At 44.4% G+C, this 16,872-nt stretch overlaps 1 protein-coding gene across 1 annotated transcript in view; it reads right to left on the bottom strand.

Moving 5' to 3' along the window:
- The window catches only part of vwf (von Willebrand factor), a 169,092-nt gene that overhangs the window by 76,698 nt on the left and 75,522 nt on the right, over positions 1-16,872 (bottom strand). The window contains exons 29-37 of the mRNA XM_031801117.1: positions 13,086-14,298; positions 9,546-9,692; positions 9,070-9,213; positions 3,300-3,443; positions 2,487-2,651; positions 1,935-1,981; positions 1,478-1,561; positions 920-1,013; positions 492-730 (exon numbers count right to left, since the gene is read on the bottom strand). Coding sequence (XP_031656977.1) covers positions 492-730; positions 920-1,013; positions 1,478-1,561; positions 1,935-1,981; positions 2,487-2,651; positions 3,300-3,443; positions 9,070-9,213; positions 9,546-9,692; positions 13,086-14,298 — 2,277 coding nt within the window. The remainder of the gene's footprint in view (positions 1-491; positions 731-919; positions 1,014-1,477; positions 1,562-1,934; positions 1,982-2,486; positions 2,652-3,299; positions 3,444-9,069; positions 9,214-9,545; positions 9,693-13,085; positions 14,299-16,872) is intronic.

The raw sequence follows: 16,872 nt of genomic DNA, 5'->3' as shown, positions 1-16,872 counted from the left end.
CACACTCTTAGTACACACACTCATAGTACACACACTCATAGTACACACACTCTTAGTACACACACTCTTAGTACACACACTCTTAGTACACACACTCTTAGTACACACACTCTTAGTACACACACTCTTAGTACACACACTCTTAGTACACACACTCAGTACACACACTCAGTACACACACTCTTAGTACACACACTCTTAGTACACACACTCAGTACACACACTCAGTACACACACTCTTAGTACACACACTCTTAGTACACACACTCTTAGTACACACACTCTTAGTACACACACTCAGTGCACACACTCAGTGCACACACTCTTAGTACACACACTCAGTGCACACACTCTTAGTACACACACTCAGTACACACACTCTTAGTACACACACTTAGTACACACACTCATAGTACACACAGTCAGTACACATACTCAGAGTACACCCCCAGTCATAGTTCACACAGTCAGTACACCCCCCTAGGTCCTACCGTCATGTCCTCTTTCAGCAGTACAGTACTTTGCCCATGCGTAAATTCCATGACCTTCATGCAGACTTCGTTCTGATTGGATGACCGTGGGCAAGTTCCGCTGTGCAGCGTGACCTCTGAACCTCCCGTGTCCCCGGCAACCGTCAGCAGGGTGTAGGAACATAGCCCCTCCCCTTCCAGCCTTAGAGCCACGCCATCAAACCTCACCACGTGGTTGGTGGAGCTACCCATACAGACACCTGGAGGGAGGGAGGGAGGGAGGGAGGGTGTTACAGATGCTTACTCAGATGTGAGTGCATCTAATATGTTTGTGTATGTTTATTGTGAGTGTGCTTAATGTGTGTGTGAGTGTGCTATAATGTGTGTGAGTGTGTGTTTGTGTCTGTGTGAGTGTGCTTAATGTGTGTGTACTTAGTGTTTGTACTAACAAGGGCAGTCCCAGTGGCAGCCACAGTTATCCTGAACTCTGAGAGGACTCATGTGGTTACTGCAGGCTGGGGGCTCCAGTCGATCACAGTTCACCTGGATAATCGAATATAACATAATATACTCTTAATATACTATAATATACTGTACTATAATATAACATAAAATAGGGTACTTTAATATACTATAATGTAATATACTATAATATACAGTATTTTAATATACCATAACGTAATATAATAAAATACAATAGACTTTAATATACTATAATGTAATATACTAAAATATAATAGAAAATAATATACTTCAATAAACTATACTGTAATATACTATAATATACAGTACTTTAATACTATAATATAATATACTTTATTATACTATAATGTAATATAATGAAATACAATAGACTTTCATATACTATAATGTAATATACTATAATATAACATAACATGCTTGAATATACTAAAATATATTATAATATGGTATAACGTAATATGCCATAATATAATGTAATATACTATAATATATTAGGCTGGCGGCTCCAGACGATCACAGTTCACCTTGTGGTTCTGAACAGTCACGGCTCCGCTTGGGTGGCACAGCACCGAATGACATCTGTCAGGAAGCAGCCACGACTCACCAGGCTACACACAAAGTTAGTGCTGAACATTCAGACTGGTCAAGGAAAACAATAGTTAAAGTAACTGTCCAATGAAAATCGCACTTTTAAAAGTTCGTATTATCTTATTCAAATAATATATTTGAGGTACGCTACGCACACACACCATTCCAACATGTGTATGCGACCAATACAATTTGATTTGAACACAGAAATGCTGCTTTTCACCATGCTAATTACATTTTTTTGGAAGGAAAACTATTTTACTCATATTGAAAGTAATTATAGATCATACTTCATCCAAATATGGAAACACTGGGCAGTTAATTGAATTCAGTAGTTCAGTAGTTAAATGATGGTTGTCACATCAACACATCAGCAAGTCAACACACACTCACCTTCCTCTCGTTCCCATCATCATCAACACACACTCCAGGAGGACCAGCTGAGGAAGAATACACATCATCACAATCTTCATAATCATCACTCTCATCATCACTAGAATCATCATCATTACCATCATCATCATCACCAAAATCATCATCACCATCATCATCAAAATCATCATCATTACCATCACCATCACCACCATCATCATCACCATCATCACCACCATCATTACCATCATCATCATCATCTTCATCATTACCATCATCATCTTCATCAATATCATCAGCATCACCATCATCACCAGCATCATCATCACCACAGTCATCATCATCAATGTCATCTTCATCAATATCATCAGCATCACCATCATCACCAGCATCATCATCACCACCGTCATCATCATCAATGTCATCTTCATCAATATCATCATCATCACCACCATCATCATCATCACCACCATAATCACCATCACCACCATCATAATCACCATCACAATCGTCATCATCTTCATCATCATCAATATCATAATCTCTCCAGGTAGCTCTGGTCCAGTACTATACCTCTACAGAGTTTGTCTGTGTAGCTCTTGTCCAGTGTTAACAGCATCATCAGCTCCTCCATGCTGTTAAGGTGGAGTGTGTTGTCCTGGTCGCCATTGGAACCAAGCAGGCTCAGTTCAGCTCTGTCGTAACCGGGCCCGATGCCGATGGGGAAAACTGACATGCCTGTTGGCAGAGTTATGATGTCCATTACTAAACTGTGGTGGTTGTTATGATGTCATTGCTAACCTGAAGTCCTCGTTATGATGTCACAACTAACCTGCAGTTCTCGCTATGATGTCACTATTAACCTGCTATCATCATTATGATGTCACCATTAACCTGCGGTCCTCCTTATGATGCCACCACTAACCTGTGGTCCTCCTTATGATGTCACCACTGACCTGCTGCCATCCTTATGTCGTCACCCACTCTGCCCCCACTAGACGGAGAGATGGATGTTTGGACAGCAAATCGCAAATCACATCCTTATGATGTCAGTACTAATATGCTGCCCTCCTTATGATGTCACCACTAACCTGTCCTCGTTATGATGTCACCACTAACCTCCTGTCCTCCTTATGATGTCACCACAAACCTGTCCTTGTTATGATGTCACCACTAAACTCCTGCCCTCGTTATGATGTCACCACTAACCTGTCCTTGTTATGATGTCACCACTAACCTCCTGCCCTCCTTATGATGTCACCACGAACCTGTCCTTGTTATGATGTCACCACTAAACTCCTGCCCTCCTTAGGATGTCACCACTAACCTCCTGCCCTCCTCATGTCACCTCTAACCTGTGGTCCTCCTTCTGATGTCATCACTAACCTGCGGTCAGCGCCTCATTAGTTGCCTCCTGTAGTTGGTCAGTCGACCTGTCAATCACCAGCATAACCACCACCTTGGCCACACCCACTCTGCCCCCACTAGACGGAGAGATGGATGTTTGGACAGCAAATCGCAACGCAGCACCTGATCACAGAGAAAGAGAGACCATCAGATGATACGGTGTGTGTGTTACCCAGCGCAATGTGTGTGTGTTACCCAGCGCGATGTGTGTGTGTTACCCAGCGCAATGTGTGTGTGTTACCCAGCGCAATGTGTGTGTGTTACCCAGCGCAATGTGTGTGTGTTACCCAGCGCAATGTGTGTGTGTTACCCAGCGCAATGTGTGTGTGTTACCCAGCGGGATGTGTGTGCGTTACCCAGTGTGATGTGTGTATGTTATCCTGTACGGTGCATGTGTGTGTGTTACCCAGCACAGTGTGTGTTACCTGGCATGGTCTATTTACTGTGTTGGCAGATTGTTTTAATCTTTAGCAGTCATTTATGCATTTATCTCTGGGACAGGACTATCAGTTTTAGAAAGAGAAAACAAGGTCAAATTGTCATGGACCTGTCAGCAGAACTTGTGAATTCAACAATGTTTTGCATTGACTTTTCTCCCAACCGCAATATAATGGACTGCCCGTCTTCCAGAAAGACAACCATCTCTGCACTCCACCAATCTGGCCTTTATGGTAAAGTGGTCAGATGGAAGCCACTCCTCAGTAAAAGGCACATGACAGTCGCTTGGACTCTCAGACCATGAGAAACAAGATTCTCTGGTTTGGTGAAACCAAGATTGAAGTATTTGGCCTGAATGCCAAACGTCCCAGCTGGAGGAAACCTGGTACCATCTCAACGGTGAAACATGGTGATGGCAACATCATGCTGTGGAGATGTTTTTCAGAGGCAGGGACTGGGAGACTAGTCAGGATTGAAGGAAAGACAAACAGAGCAAAGTACAGAGAGGTCTTTGATAAAAACCTGCTCCAGAGTGCTCAGGACCTCAGACTGGGGTGAATGTTCACCTTCCAACAGGACAACAACCGTAAGCACACAGCCAAGACAACGCAGGAGTGGCTTCCGGACAAGTCTCTGAATGTCCTTGTGTGGCCCAGCCAGAGCTTGGACTTGAACCCGATCTAACATCTCTGGAGAGACCTGAAAACACTCCCCTTCCAACCTGACAGAGCTTGAAAGGATCTGCAGAGAAGAATGTGAGAAAATCCCAAGTGTGCTTGTAGCATAATACCCAAGAAGACTTGAGGCTGTAATTGCTGCCTACGTTGCTTCAACAAAGCACTGAATAAAGTGTATAAATACTTATGTAAATGTGATATCTCAGTTTTTTTTATTTTTACATTTGCAAAAATGGTAAACCTGTTTTAGTTTTGTCATTATAAGGTATTGTGTGTAGACTGATGAGGGAAAAAAACATTTAATCCATTTCAGAATTAGGCCGCAACGTAACACAATGTGTAAAAAGTCAAGGGGTCTGAATACTTTCCGAATGCACTACTTCAATGTAAAATATCAACTGTTCATCCGTTAAATGCGACTGTATATTAAAAATCTAATCAAAGTTTATTACCTAACAATGAAATGGCTCTAACCGTGCTGCCTATGGGATTGCAAAACTTGAAATACATATAGCCTATCTATTTACTAGGCTACTAGTTTGTTATATGGGTCCTGGATTTTGAATTTTGTACGCCAATATGGATTTTCAGTTAGATAGTCCACATGTTCTGTGGTAGCTCCACAGGGTTTCCCCCTCCAAGGGATTTTCAGTTAGATAGTCCACATGTTCTGTGGTAGCTCCACAGGGTTTCCCCCTCCAAGGGATTTTCAGTTAGATAGTCCACATGTTCAGTGGTAGCTCCACAGGGTTTCCCCCTCCAAGGGATTTTCAGTTAGATTGTCCACATGTTCAGTGGTAGCTCTACAGGGTTTCTCCCTCCAAGGGATTTTCAGTTAGATAGTCCACATGTTCAGTGGTAGCTCCACAGGGTTTCCCCCTCTAAGGGATTTTCAGTTAGATAGTCCACATGTTCAGTGGTATCTCCACAGGGTTTCCCCCTCCAAGGGATTTTCAGTTAGATAGGCCACATGTTCAGTGGTAGCTCCACAGCATTTCCCCCTCCAAGGGATTTTCAGTTGGATCTGTTTAGCTGTATTAGCAGGCTGGCATTATTTTATTTTATTTCACCTTTATTTAACCAGGTAAATTAGTTGAGAACAAGTTCTCATTTACAACTTTGACCTGGCCAAGATAAAGCAAATCAGTGCGACTGAAACAACAACACAGAGTGACACATAAAAAAACGTACAGACAATAACACAATAGAAAAAATCTAAGTACAGTGTGTGCAAATGTAGAAGAGTAGGGAGGTAAGGCAATAAATAGGCCATGATGGCGAAATAATTACCATTTAGCATTAACACTGGAGTAATAGATGTGCAGATGATGATGTGCAAGTAGAGATACTGGGGTGCAAAAGAGCAAGAGGATAAGTAACAATATGGGGATGAGGTAGTTGGGTGTGCTATTTACAGATTGGCTGTGTATAGTGTCACGGCCCCTCCGGTCGTTAGTGATTGGAGCCACCTGGGCTCAGGGTATTTAAAAATATATAAAAAATATATAACTTTGTCATTATGGGGTGTACTGACATTTTGGATATATATTGACGGAATTAATCGAACAAAAGGACCATTTGTGTTGTTTATCCATTTGAATTCAGGCTGTAACACAACAAAATGTGGAGTAAGTCAAGATGCATATATATCTACAGTACTAAATCCATGTGTAAGTATAGTGCATATGTTATCGTGTGTGTGTGTGTGTGTGTGTGTGTGTGTGTGTGTGTGTGTGTGTGTGTGTGTGTGTGTGTGTGTGTGTATGCATGTGTTTTGGACTTTGGGACTGTGAAGAGACCTCTTGTGGCATGTCTTGTCGGGTAGACAGACAGCTCTGTGCATTCAACATGACAATATCTTTCATAACTAAAAGTAGTGATGAAGTCAATATCTCCTCTACTTTGAGCCAGGAGTGATTGACATGCATATTATTAATATTAGCTCTCTGTGTACATCCAAGGGCCAGCCGTACTGCCCTGTTCTGAGTCAATTGCAATTTTCCTGCTGTAAGTCCCTCTTTGTGGCACCTGACCACACAACTGAACTGTAGTCAAGGTGCGACAAATCTAGGGCCTGTAAGACCTGCCGTGTTGATAGTGTTGTTTAGAAGGCAGAGCATCGCTTTATTATATACAGACTTCCCCCCCATCTTAGCTACTACTGCATCAGTATGTTTTGACCATGACAGTTTACAGTCTAGGGTTACTCCAAGCAGTTTAGTCATCTTAACTTGCACAATATCCACATTTTTTATTAGAAGATATAGTTGAGGTTTATGGTTTAGTGAGTGTTTTGTTCCAAATGCAATGCTTTTAGTTTTAGAAATATTTAGTGCAAACTTATTCCTTGCCACCCGCTCTGAAACCAACTGCAGCTCATTGTTGAGTGTTGCAATTCAGTCGCTGTAGTAGCCAACGTGTATAGTGATGAGTCATCCGCATACATAGACACTCTGGCCTTACTCGGTCAGTGGCATGTTGTTCGTAAAAATAGAAAAGGGGCCTAAATAGCTACCCTGGGGAATTCCTGATTCTAACTGGATTATACTTGAGATGTTTCCATTAAAGAACACCCTCTGTGTTCTGTTAGACAAGTAACTCTTCATCCACATTATAGCAGGGGGTGTAAAGCCAAAACATAAACGTTTTTCCAGCAGCAGACTGTGATTGATAATGTCAAAAGCTGCACTGAAGTCTAACAGGACAGCCCACACAATCATTTTGCCATCAATTTCTCTCAGCCAATCATCAGTCATTTTTGTAAGTGCAGTGCTTGTTGAGTGTCCTTCCCTATAAGCATGTTGAAATTCTGATGTCAATTTGTTTACTGTGACATAGCATTGTAATGTATCTGGTCAAACACCATTTTTTCCAGAAGTTTACTAAGGGTTGGTAACAGGCTGTTTGGTCAGCTATTTGAGCCAGTAAAGGGGGCTTTACTATTTGTTATTTTTTTAACTAGGCAAGTCAGTTAAGAACAAATTCTTATTTTCAATGACGGCCTATGAACAGTGGGTCAACTGCCTGTTCAGGGGCAGAATGACAGATTTGTACCTTGTCAGCTCGGGGGTTTGAACTTGCAACCTTCCGGTTACTAGTCCAACGCTCTAACCACTAGGCCCCAGGGTAGTCTAGTGGGTAGAGGAATGACTTTAGCTTCCCTCCAGGCCTGAGGGCACGTACTTTCTAGTAGGCTTAAATTGAAGATGTGGCAAATAGGAGTGGCAATATCGTCTGCTTTTATCCTCAGTAATTTTCCATCCAGATTGTCAAGTATTTCACACCATTTTAAAGATACACGTCTTGTTAATCCCACCGCAGTGCTCGATTTCAAATAGGCTTTACGGCGAAAGCACCACAAACGATTATGTTAGGTCACCGCCAAGTCACAGAAATACACAGTCGTTTTTCCAGCCAAAGAGAGGAGTCACAAAAATCTGAAATAGAGATAACATTAATCACTAACCTTTGATAATCTTTATCAGATGACTTCATGTTACACAATACATGTATGTTTTGTTCGGTAAAGTTCGTATTTATATCAAACAACCTCAGTATACATTGGCGCGTTATGTTCAGTAGTTCCAAAAACATCCAGTGATTTTGAAGACACCCACATCAATTCAAATAAATACTCATAATAAACGTTGATCAAAGATACAAGTGTTATACATGGAATTTTAGATCCACTTCTGCTTAATGCAACCGCTGTCAGTTCCGGGCTCAATATCTCCATGGAGACCCCTATTGCCAAAGGACGCCTTCTTAGACTTCCACGGCGAGTGACGTAACTCCATGGCTGGTTGGGTCAAGAACAGGTCCGTTCTCCAGGGAAGAGGGGAGACCCCTTCGGGGATGGAACCCTGCCTAGCACCGGGAAGTCGGCTGTGGAAAGCCACCACAACGGTGAAACTTCCACCAGACCAGAGCGGCGTCGGGCTACTGGAGTGGAAGTAAAATAAAAAGAAGGTGGGCGTGGGTTCCCCAGTAGCTTTTGTAGGTTTGTTACTTGCTTGCTAAAAGTAGCTACTTCGCTCCTGTATTCCTCCGCAAGCAAACAGTTGCTACATTGAAAATCAGCGTGGCCCACATTGTCCTGGAACAAAGCAAAGTAAACACAGCTCCTGCAACGCTGGAAACATTCAATAGCGGCCTCTATCTGAGACCGCCGAGCCAGCTTGGCTAGCTGGGCTTTCGCGTCTCTCCCCCTATACAGAATCTGGCAGGATCCCGGGACAGATAGCAGTGCTCACAGCATTTAGCCCAACAGAGCCTCAGGTTCCAAAATAAAATAAAAAGTATATAAAACACTGTCAGCTGTTAAACCGAGGTCACTAGTTCAGGTTTCAGCTCAACAACAACAAACATACGTTGCGCTCTGATGACGTAGGGATTGTGTGTGTGTGCGTATTACCCAGTGGTGTGTGTGTGCGTGTGTATTACCCAGTGGTATGCGTATTACCTAGTGTTGTGTGTATTACCCAGTGGTGTGTGTGTATGTGTATGTGTGTGTGTGTGTGTGTGTATTACTCAATGGTATGCGTATTACCCAGTGGTGTGTGTATTACCCAGTGGTGTGTGTGTGTGTGTGTTTGTCTGTTTGTATTACCCAGTGGTGTGTGTGTGTGTATTACCCAGTGCGGTGTGTGTGTGTGTCGGACTGGTCAGCTGGTCCACCAGGGTCAGCAGGTGTGTCCTGTCCTGCTCCTCACTCCAGGCCACGCCCACACTACTGGTCTCTCCGTATGTAACCACACCCACCTGAGTCTCGTTCCGACCTGAAAACACATCCCCCGGGGAATTATATTTCCAGTCTCTTACAGACCATCGTTCTCTGCCTTCAGCAATGTGTTATTTTACTTTATGTTACTTTTTGATGTTAATGTTGGGTAGTTCAGTAAGAGCTATGTTGTGATTGGATGGTTCAGTAAGAGCTGTGTTGGGATTGGGTGGTTCAGTGAGATTTGTGTTGTGATTGGGTGGTTCAGTGAGATCTTGCGGAGGACTACAGGAGCGAAGTAGCTACTTTTAGAACCACCCAATCAGAACACAGATCTTACTAGTAAGGTGGTTCAGTGAAAACTGTGTTCTGATTGGCCAGCAGGCGTACCGATATCAGCGCTGTTGATGAAGGCTTTGACAAACGTCTTCATGTCTTCAAATTCTGTCCCGCCCTCTGGCTGCCCGTCAGTCTCTGGCCCCGCCCTATTCCTGCCTCTCAGCAGGAACAGGACATCCATCGGCTTCCTGCATGGCACTGGGTCAGAGGTCACAGGATATCAACCAATCACAGAGTAGTAGGGGAATTCACCAGACCTCATCTATATTCACAAATGTGGGTGTGGTGTGTGGGTGTATCAAATCTAATTTTATTTGTCACATGCGCCTAATACAACTTACCGTGAAATTCTTATGTACAATCCCTTAACCAACAAAGCAGTTTTAAGAAAGATAAGTGTTAAGAAAAAGATGTACTAAATAAACTAAAGAGTCAATATGTCAATGTGCAGGGGTACAGGTTAGTCAAATCAAATGTATTTATATAGCCCTTCGTACATCAGCTGATATCTCAAAGTGCTGTACAGAAACCCAGCCTAAAACGCCAAACAGCAAGCAATGTAGGTGTAGAAGCACGGTGGCTAGGAAAAACTCCCTAGAAAGTGAGGTAATTTAGGTAATATGTACTGTACATGTAGGTAGGGTTAAAGTTACTACGTATAGATAATAAACAGCGAGTAGCAGCAGTGTAAAAAAAGGGGAGGTCAATGCAAATAGTCTAGTCTGCCATTTGATTAGCTGTTCAGCAGTCTTAAGAAGCCTTCTGGACCTAGACTTGGCTCTCCGGTACCGCTTGCCGTGCAGTATCAGAGAGAACAGTATATGACTAGGTGGCGGGAGTCTTTGGCAATTTTTAGGGCCTTCTTTTGACACCTCCTGGTATAGAGGTCCTGGATGGCAGGAAGCTTGGCCTCAGTGATCTAGTGGACTGTATGCACTACCCTCTGTAATGTCTTGCAGTTGCCAATCCAGGTGGTGATTCAACCAGTTAGGGTGCCTCAATGGTGCAGCTGTTTAACATTTTGAGAATCTGAGGACCCATGCCAAATCTTTTCAGTCTCCTGAGGAGGAACACACATTGTCGTGCCCTCTTCATGACTGTCTTGGCGTGTTTGAACCATGATAGTTTGCTGGTGATGTGGACACCAAGGAACTTAAAGCTCTCAATCTGCTCCACTACAGCCCCTTCGATGAGAATGGGGGCGTGCTCGGCCCTCCTTTTCCTGTAGTCCACGATCATCTGCTTTGTCTTGATCAAGTTGAGGGAGATGTTGTTGTCCTGGAACCACACTGCCAGGTCTCTGATCTCCTCCCTATAGGCTGTCTCATCGTTGTCGGTGATCAGGCCTACCACCGTTGTGTTGTCTGCAAACTTAATGATGGTGTTGGAGTTGTGCTTGGACACGCAGTCATGGGTGAACAAGGATACAGGAAGGGACTAAGCACACACCCCTGAGGAGCCATAATTTTGAGGATCAGTGTTGCGGATGGGTTGTTGTCTACCCTCACCACCTGGGTGTGGCCCATCAGGAAATCCTGAATCCAGTTGCAGAGGGAGGTGTTTAGTCCCAGGGTCCTTAGCATAGTTATCAGCTTTGAGGGCATTATGTTGTTTAACTCTGATCTGTAGCATTCTCAAGTAGGTGTTCCTTTTGTGCAGGTGGGACAGGGCAGTGTTGAGTGCAATAGAGATTGCGTAATCTGTGGATCTGTTGGTGTGGTATGCAAATTGAGTGGCTCTAGGGTTTCTGGGATGATGGTGTTGATGTGAACCATGACCAACCTTTCAAAGCACTTCATGGCTACAGACGTGAGTGCTATGGGTTGGTAGTCATTTAGGAAGGTTACCTTGGTGTTCTTGGGCACAGGAACCATGGTGAAACATGTAGATATTACAATCTTGGCCAGGTTGAACATTTCAGTGAAGACACTTACCAGTTGGTCAGCGCATGCTCTGAGAATATGCCCTGGGAATCCGCCTAGCCCTGTGGCCTTCTGAATGTTGACCTGTGTAAAGGGCTTACTCACATCGGCTACGGCGAGCTTGATCACACCGTCGTCCAGAACAGCTGGTGCTCTCATGTGTGCTTCAGTTTTCGAAGCGTACATAGAAGTAGTTCAACTCGTCTGGTAGGCTCGTGTCACTGGGCAGCTCATGGCTGGGATTCCCTTTATAGTCCGTAATAGTTTGCAAGTCCTGCCAGATCTGATGAGCATCGGTGTAGTACGATTCAATCTTAGTCCTGTATTTACGCTTTTCCTGTTTGATGGTTTGTCTGAGGGCATAGTAGGATTTCTTGTAAGCGTCCGAGTTAGAGATCAGGTAGCTGACAAGTGGTGGCTATTCAACAGCCTTATGGTCTGGGGGTGTAGAAACTATTTGCCAATCTTCCAGTTTTTGCCATGATGCTCCTATACTGCCGATGTCTGACTAATGGAAATGGGGAGAACAGGTCATGGCTCAGATGACTGACGTCCCTGATGACCTTATTGTCTTTCCTGCGACACCTGGAGTTGTAGGTGTCCTGGAGGGCAAGCAGTGAACACCCAATGGTGCGTTTGGCTGAGTGTACCACCCTCTGTAGAGACTTGAGGTCAGTGGAATTGGAGTTACTATAGCAGGCTGTGATGTTCTCGATGGTGCTTCTGTGGAACATTGTGAGGGCCCACGGGGAAAGGTCTAATTTCTTCAGCCTCAGGTTGAAAAGTCACTGTCGTGCCTTCTTCCCCACAGTGTCCATGTAGTGTGGTTTGACTATTTCAGCTCTTTTGAGATGTGTACACCTTGGAGACGTGTAGTTTAGCATAAATAGACAGCTATGAAAAATATAGATGAAAACTCTCTTGGTAAATAGAGTTGTTTACATGGAAAAGCCAATCCATGTATTTTATCCATGTTCGGCCACGAATCCGAGAAACTTAGAATCTTAGAGTTGTTCAGGTTGATAGAATAGTCTGGAACGAAGCTCCTCCAGTTTGTTTTCTAGTGACTGTACGTCAATAGAACAGAGGACAATAGTGGTCTAGATGCTTTCCAAAGTCATGTTGCCACCTCGCTTTCCTCTCTTTGGCCGCCACTTCTTATTTAGAGGGATCAGGGCCTGTCTAGGGGTAGAGCTGCCAACTCGTTGAAGTAGAATTCATCATCCAAATCAAGGTTAGTGATTGCTTTTCTGATGTCCAGAAACTATTTTCGGTCATTAGAAATAATAGTGGAAATATTATATAAAATTAAAGTTAAGCTCAGTGTAAGAAAACACACAAAATAGCAGAATTGGTCAGGAGCCCGTAAGACCGCAGCTAACTCTACCTACATTTACATATTACGTCAATCACCTTGACTAACCGGTGCCCGCACACATTGACTCTGTACAGGTACCCCCTGTATATAGCCTCGCTATTGTTATTTACTGCTGCTCTTTAATTATTTGTTCATTTTATTTAAAAAAAATGTTAACTGCATTGTTGGTTAGGAGCTTGTAAGTAAGTATTTACAATGTTATGTTATTTAATCCACTCCAGCACCATCTCAACAAAGTCGGTGTATATGTGTGTGTTTCTATGTGTGTGCGTTTGTGTGTGTGTGTTTTACCTGAGGGAGGCAAGGTGGCTCTGGGGGCCAGTGTGGGGGTGAGTCGTGGGGGAGGCAGGGTGGGGGAGCGAGGAGAGAGGGAGTTTCTGGTGATATTAACCACAGTGGTAACCAGAGAGGTAAGGCTGGTATAGTCCTTCACCATGAGGGGGCGCTGTGGGGAGCTGAGAGGCATCAGGTCCACCTCTCTAACCTTCGGGCCTACCCCGATGGGATACACCCGTGTGTGTGTGTGGGAGGAGGGGGGACGTGTGATCACGTCGGTGGGGGGGTTCTCTGTCACCAGGAAGACTAGCTGGGGGGAGGTAGGGGTGGAGGAGGGCCTATCAGTAGTCACTTCCTGGTAGGTCTGGCCAATTGCTGCAGCCGTGTTGGTCTTGTCCCCACCCCTCCAGCGGATCTCCCGCAGTCTCCTTAGCAACTTGGGTCTCTGCCACCGTATTTCCCAGCGCGTTATCTCCACGGTGACAGTTTCCGAGTATTGTATGACTGTAACACGCACGGACTCCTCCCCTTCCTGTGCCAGCTGTGATATCACTTCCTCCAGAAAGAGGAGAGAGGCGTTAAATCCCACCTCCCCAACCGAGTCAGAACCTTCCAGGATAAATGTCACGTATTTAGAGGAAGAGAGGAAGGAAGAGGAGGAGAGAGAGGAAGGAGAGGGAGAAATAGTTGTGGGGGCCATGCCAGTAGGCTGTATGGGGTTGGGGAGGTGTTGGGACAGGGTGGAGGTCAGGGTGGGGATGGTCTGTAGCAGGGGAGGCTGTGTGGTGGTGGTGGTACCAAGGCTAAGTTTAGCCATGCCAGGCTTGGCGGGCGGGGACTTGGGGGTCTCCGGCTCCAGCCCCAGGGTACAGAGATAGTCAGTGACCTCCATAAAGTTGTCCGGAAGCTCAGACACGCTGTTCAGCTGGTAAGCCCTGTTATCAGGCTTGGCCTTCGTAATGTCATTAACCTGTGTCCAGCTAGCCTCCGGACCCAGCGCCAGCGTCAGGGTGGTAATGTCTTTCTTCCGAAGCAGCTTGACGGTTGCGCGGAGAGGCCGGGGATTGGCGCTGGCGGTGAGGATGATAGCGACGCGGCCGGCATGTTCTCGCTTGTTCTTGTCATAGATGTTGATTGCCAGATACTTCACCGCCTCGTCTAGAAACGCAGCATCACCACCACTGTAGTGCAGCTCACGCACTGTCTTCTTAAACAACCACTTCTGAACCTAGAGGTTAGAGGTCAGAATTTAGGAGTGGAGTCAATGTAAGAATGAAGAATATGGCTAATATCGGATAGCAAACTCTCTCAGACCAAGAAGTTAACCAACTCTGACAAGACCCTTCCATTAACCAACATTGAAAGGACCCTGTCATGAACCGGACCCAAATTAAGACATTACAACAAGAGACACCACAACACCACATAAAGAGAGACACCACAACACTACATAAAGAGAGACCTAAGACATTACAACAAGAGACACCACAACACCACATAAAGAGAGACACCACCAACACTATGTAAAGTGAGACACCATAACACTACATAAAGAGAGACCTAAGAAAACAACACAACACACAATTGTAGCAACATACATGGCAGCAACACAACATGACAACAACATTGTAGCAACACAACATTGCAGTAGCACAACATGGTAGCAGAACAAACGTGGTAGAAACATTACTGGGCACAGACAACAGCACAAAGGGCAAGAAGGTAGAGACAACAATACTACATGCAAAGCAGCCACAACGGTCAGTATGAGTGTCAGTATCAGTGGGAATGTAGAGATGAAGATAAAACTGTCCAGTTTGAGTGTTTGTTGCAGCTCGTTCCAGTAGCTCCAACAAACTGAAAAGACGAGCGACCCAGGGATATGTGTGCTTTGGGGACCTTTAACAGAATGTGACTGGAAGAAAGGGTGTTGTATGTGAAGGATGAGGGCTGCAGTAGATATCTCAGATAGGGGGAGTGAGGCCTAAGAGGTTTTTATAAATAAGCATCATGGATGTGTGTCTTTTGGGGACCTTTAACAGAATGTGACACCCCTCCCACTCTGTCTGCTGGGATCTCCTGTTTGGTAGTTTGCTTGTTGGACACTAAGAAAACTTTGTTGTAGAGCATCCAACACAAAATCTGGAGAGGGGCTAGCTGAATATGACTATCATCTGTATATAAATGGATGAGAGAACTATGTTGTTTATGCAAATTGAGAAGAGCGTGGGGCCTAGGATCGAGCCTTGGGGTACTCCCTTTGTGACAGGCAGTGGCTGAGACCGCAGATGTTCTCACTTTATACACTGAACTCTTTGAGAGAGGTAGATAGCAAACCAGGCCAAAGACCCATCAGAGACACTAATAATCCTTAGCCAACCCACTAGAATGGAATGGTCTACCGTATGAAAAGCTTTGGCCAAGTCAATAAAAATAGCAGCACAACAGAATCAAAGGCAATGATGACATAATGTATTAGCTTTAAGGTTGCAGTGACACATCCATAACCCGAGGGGAAACCAGATAAGCTTGACCTCCCCCTTTAAATAAAGGATGCTGTCACAACTTCCACCGAAGTTGTTCCCTCTCCTTGTTCGGGCGGCGTTCGGCGGTCGTCATCACCGGCTTTCTAGCCGCCACCGATCCATGTTTCATTTTTCCTTTTATTTTGTCTGTTTACACACCTGGTTCTCATAATTATGTTCCTTATTCAACTCTCTGGTTTCCCTTTCTGTTTTGTGCGTGATTGTCTTTCGTGTATTCCAGTGTGATGTATTTTGAGTCCTGTTTTGTCCTGGTTTCGAACAGGATTTTGTTACGTTTTGGATTGAGTAAACCAGTGATTGTTACTCTTATCTGTGTCCTGCGCCTGACTCCTTCGCTATCTTTTAGATAGACTCTGACAGATGCAAAGTGGATGCCTTCCACGCCATGGGCCCCTCCCAAGAGAGGAGAGAAAAGCTTAGCGATGAGGCTGAAACCTTAAAGAAAGGATCTAATTAATGAGCTCCTTTAGCACCTCAGACTCTGTGACCGTTTGCATTGAGAAACTTTGTAGTGGGGCAGGTGAAGAAGATGGAGGAGCATCGGGGCCAGTAAAATTAGAAGGGCTGGGACGGGCAAGGAGGCATGTTTGAGTCAAATAGGAATCCTGACTTAATGATGTGGTAATTAAAGAGCTCACGCATGTGCTCCTTGCCGGTCATAACCATATCATCAACATTAACCTTTTTTGGGATAGGGGGCAGCATTTTCACTTTTGGATGAATAGCGTGCCCAGAGTGAACTGCCTCCTACTCTGTCCCAGATGCTAATATATGCATATTATTATTAGTATTGGATAGGAAACACTCTGAAGTTTCTAAAACTGTTTGAATGATGTCTGTGAGTATAACAGAACTCATATGGCAGGTGAAAACCTGAGAACAATCCAACCAGGAAGTGGGACATCTGAGGTTTGTAGTTTTTCAAAGTTTGGCCTACCGAATACACATTGAGATATGGATGAGGTTGCACTTCCTAGGGCTGCCACTAGATATCAACCGTCTTTTGAAATTGAATGAGGATTCTATTATAAAGGAGGGGCGCATGAGAACTCAGTGGTCTGGCAGAGAGCCTTTGTCTCATGATGCGCGCTCCCGACAGAGTTACCTCTTGTTCCAGTGCTTCTCTGAAGACAAAGGAATTCTCCGGTTGGAACATTATTGATGTTTTATGTTAAAAACATCCTAATGATTGATTCCATACATCATTTGACATGTTTCTAAAGGACTGTAACGGAACTTTTAGAGTTTTTGTCTGG

This window comes from Oncorhynchus kisutch, linkage group LG22 (genome assembly GCF_002021735.2).
Source record: "Oncorhynchus kisutch isolate 150728-3 linkage group LG22, Okis_V2, whole genome shotgun sequence".
Lineage (NCBI taxonomy): Eukaryota > Metazoa > Chordata > Actinopteri > Salmoniformes > Salmonidae > Oncorhynchus > Oncorhynchus kisutch.
This window is presented reverse-complemented; position numbering and strand designations above follow the sequence as displayed.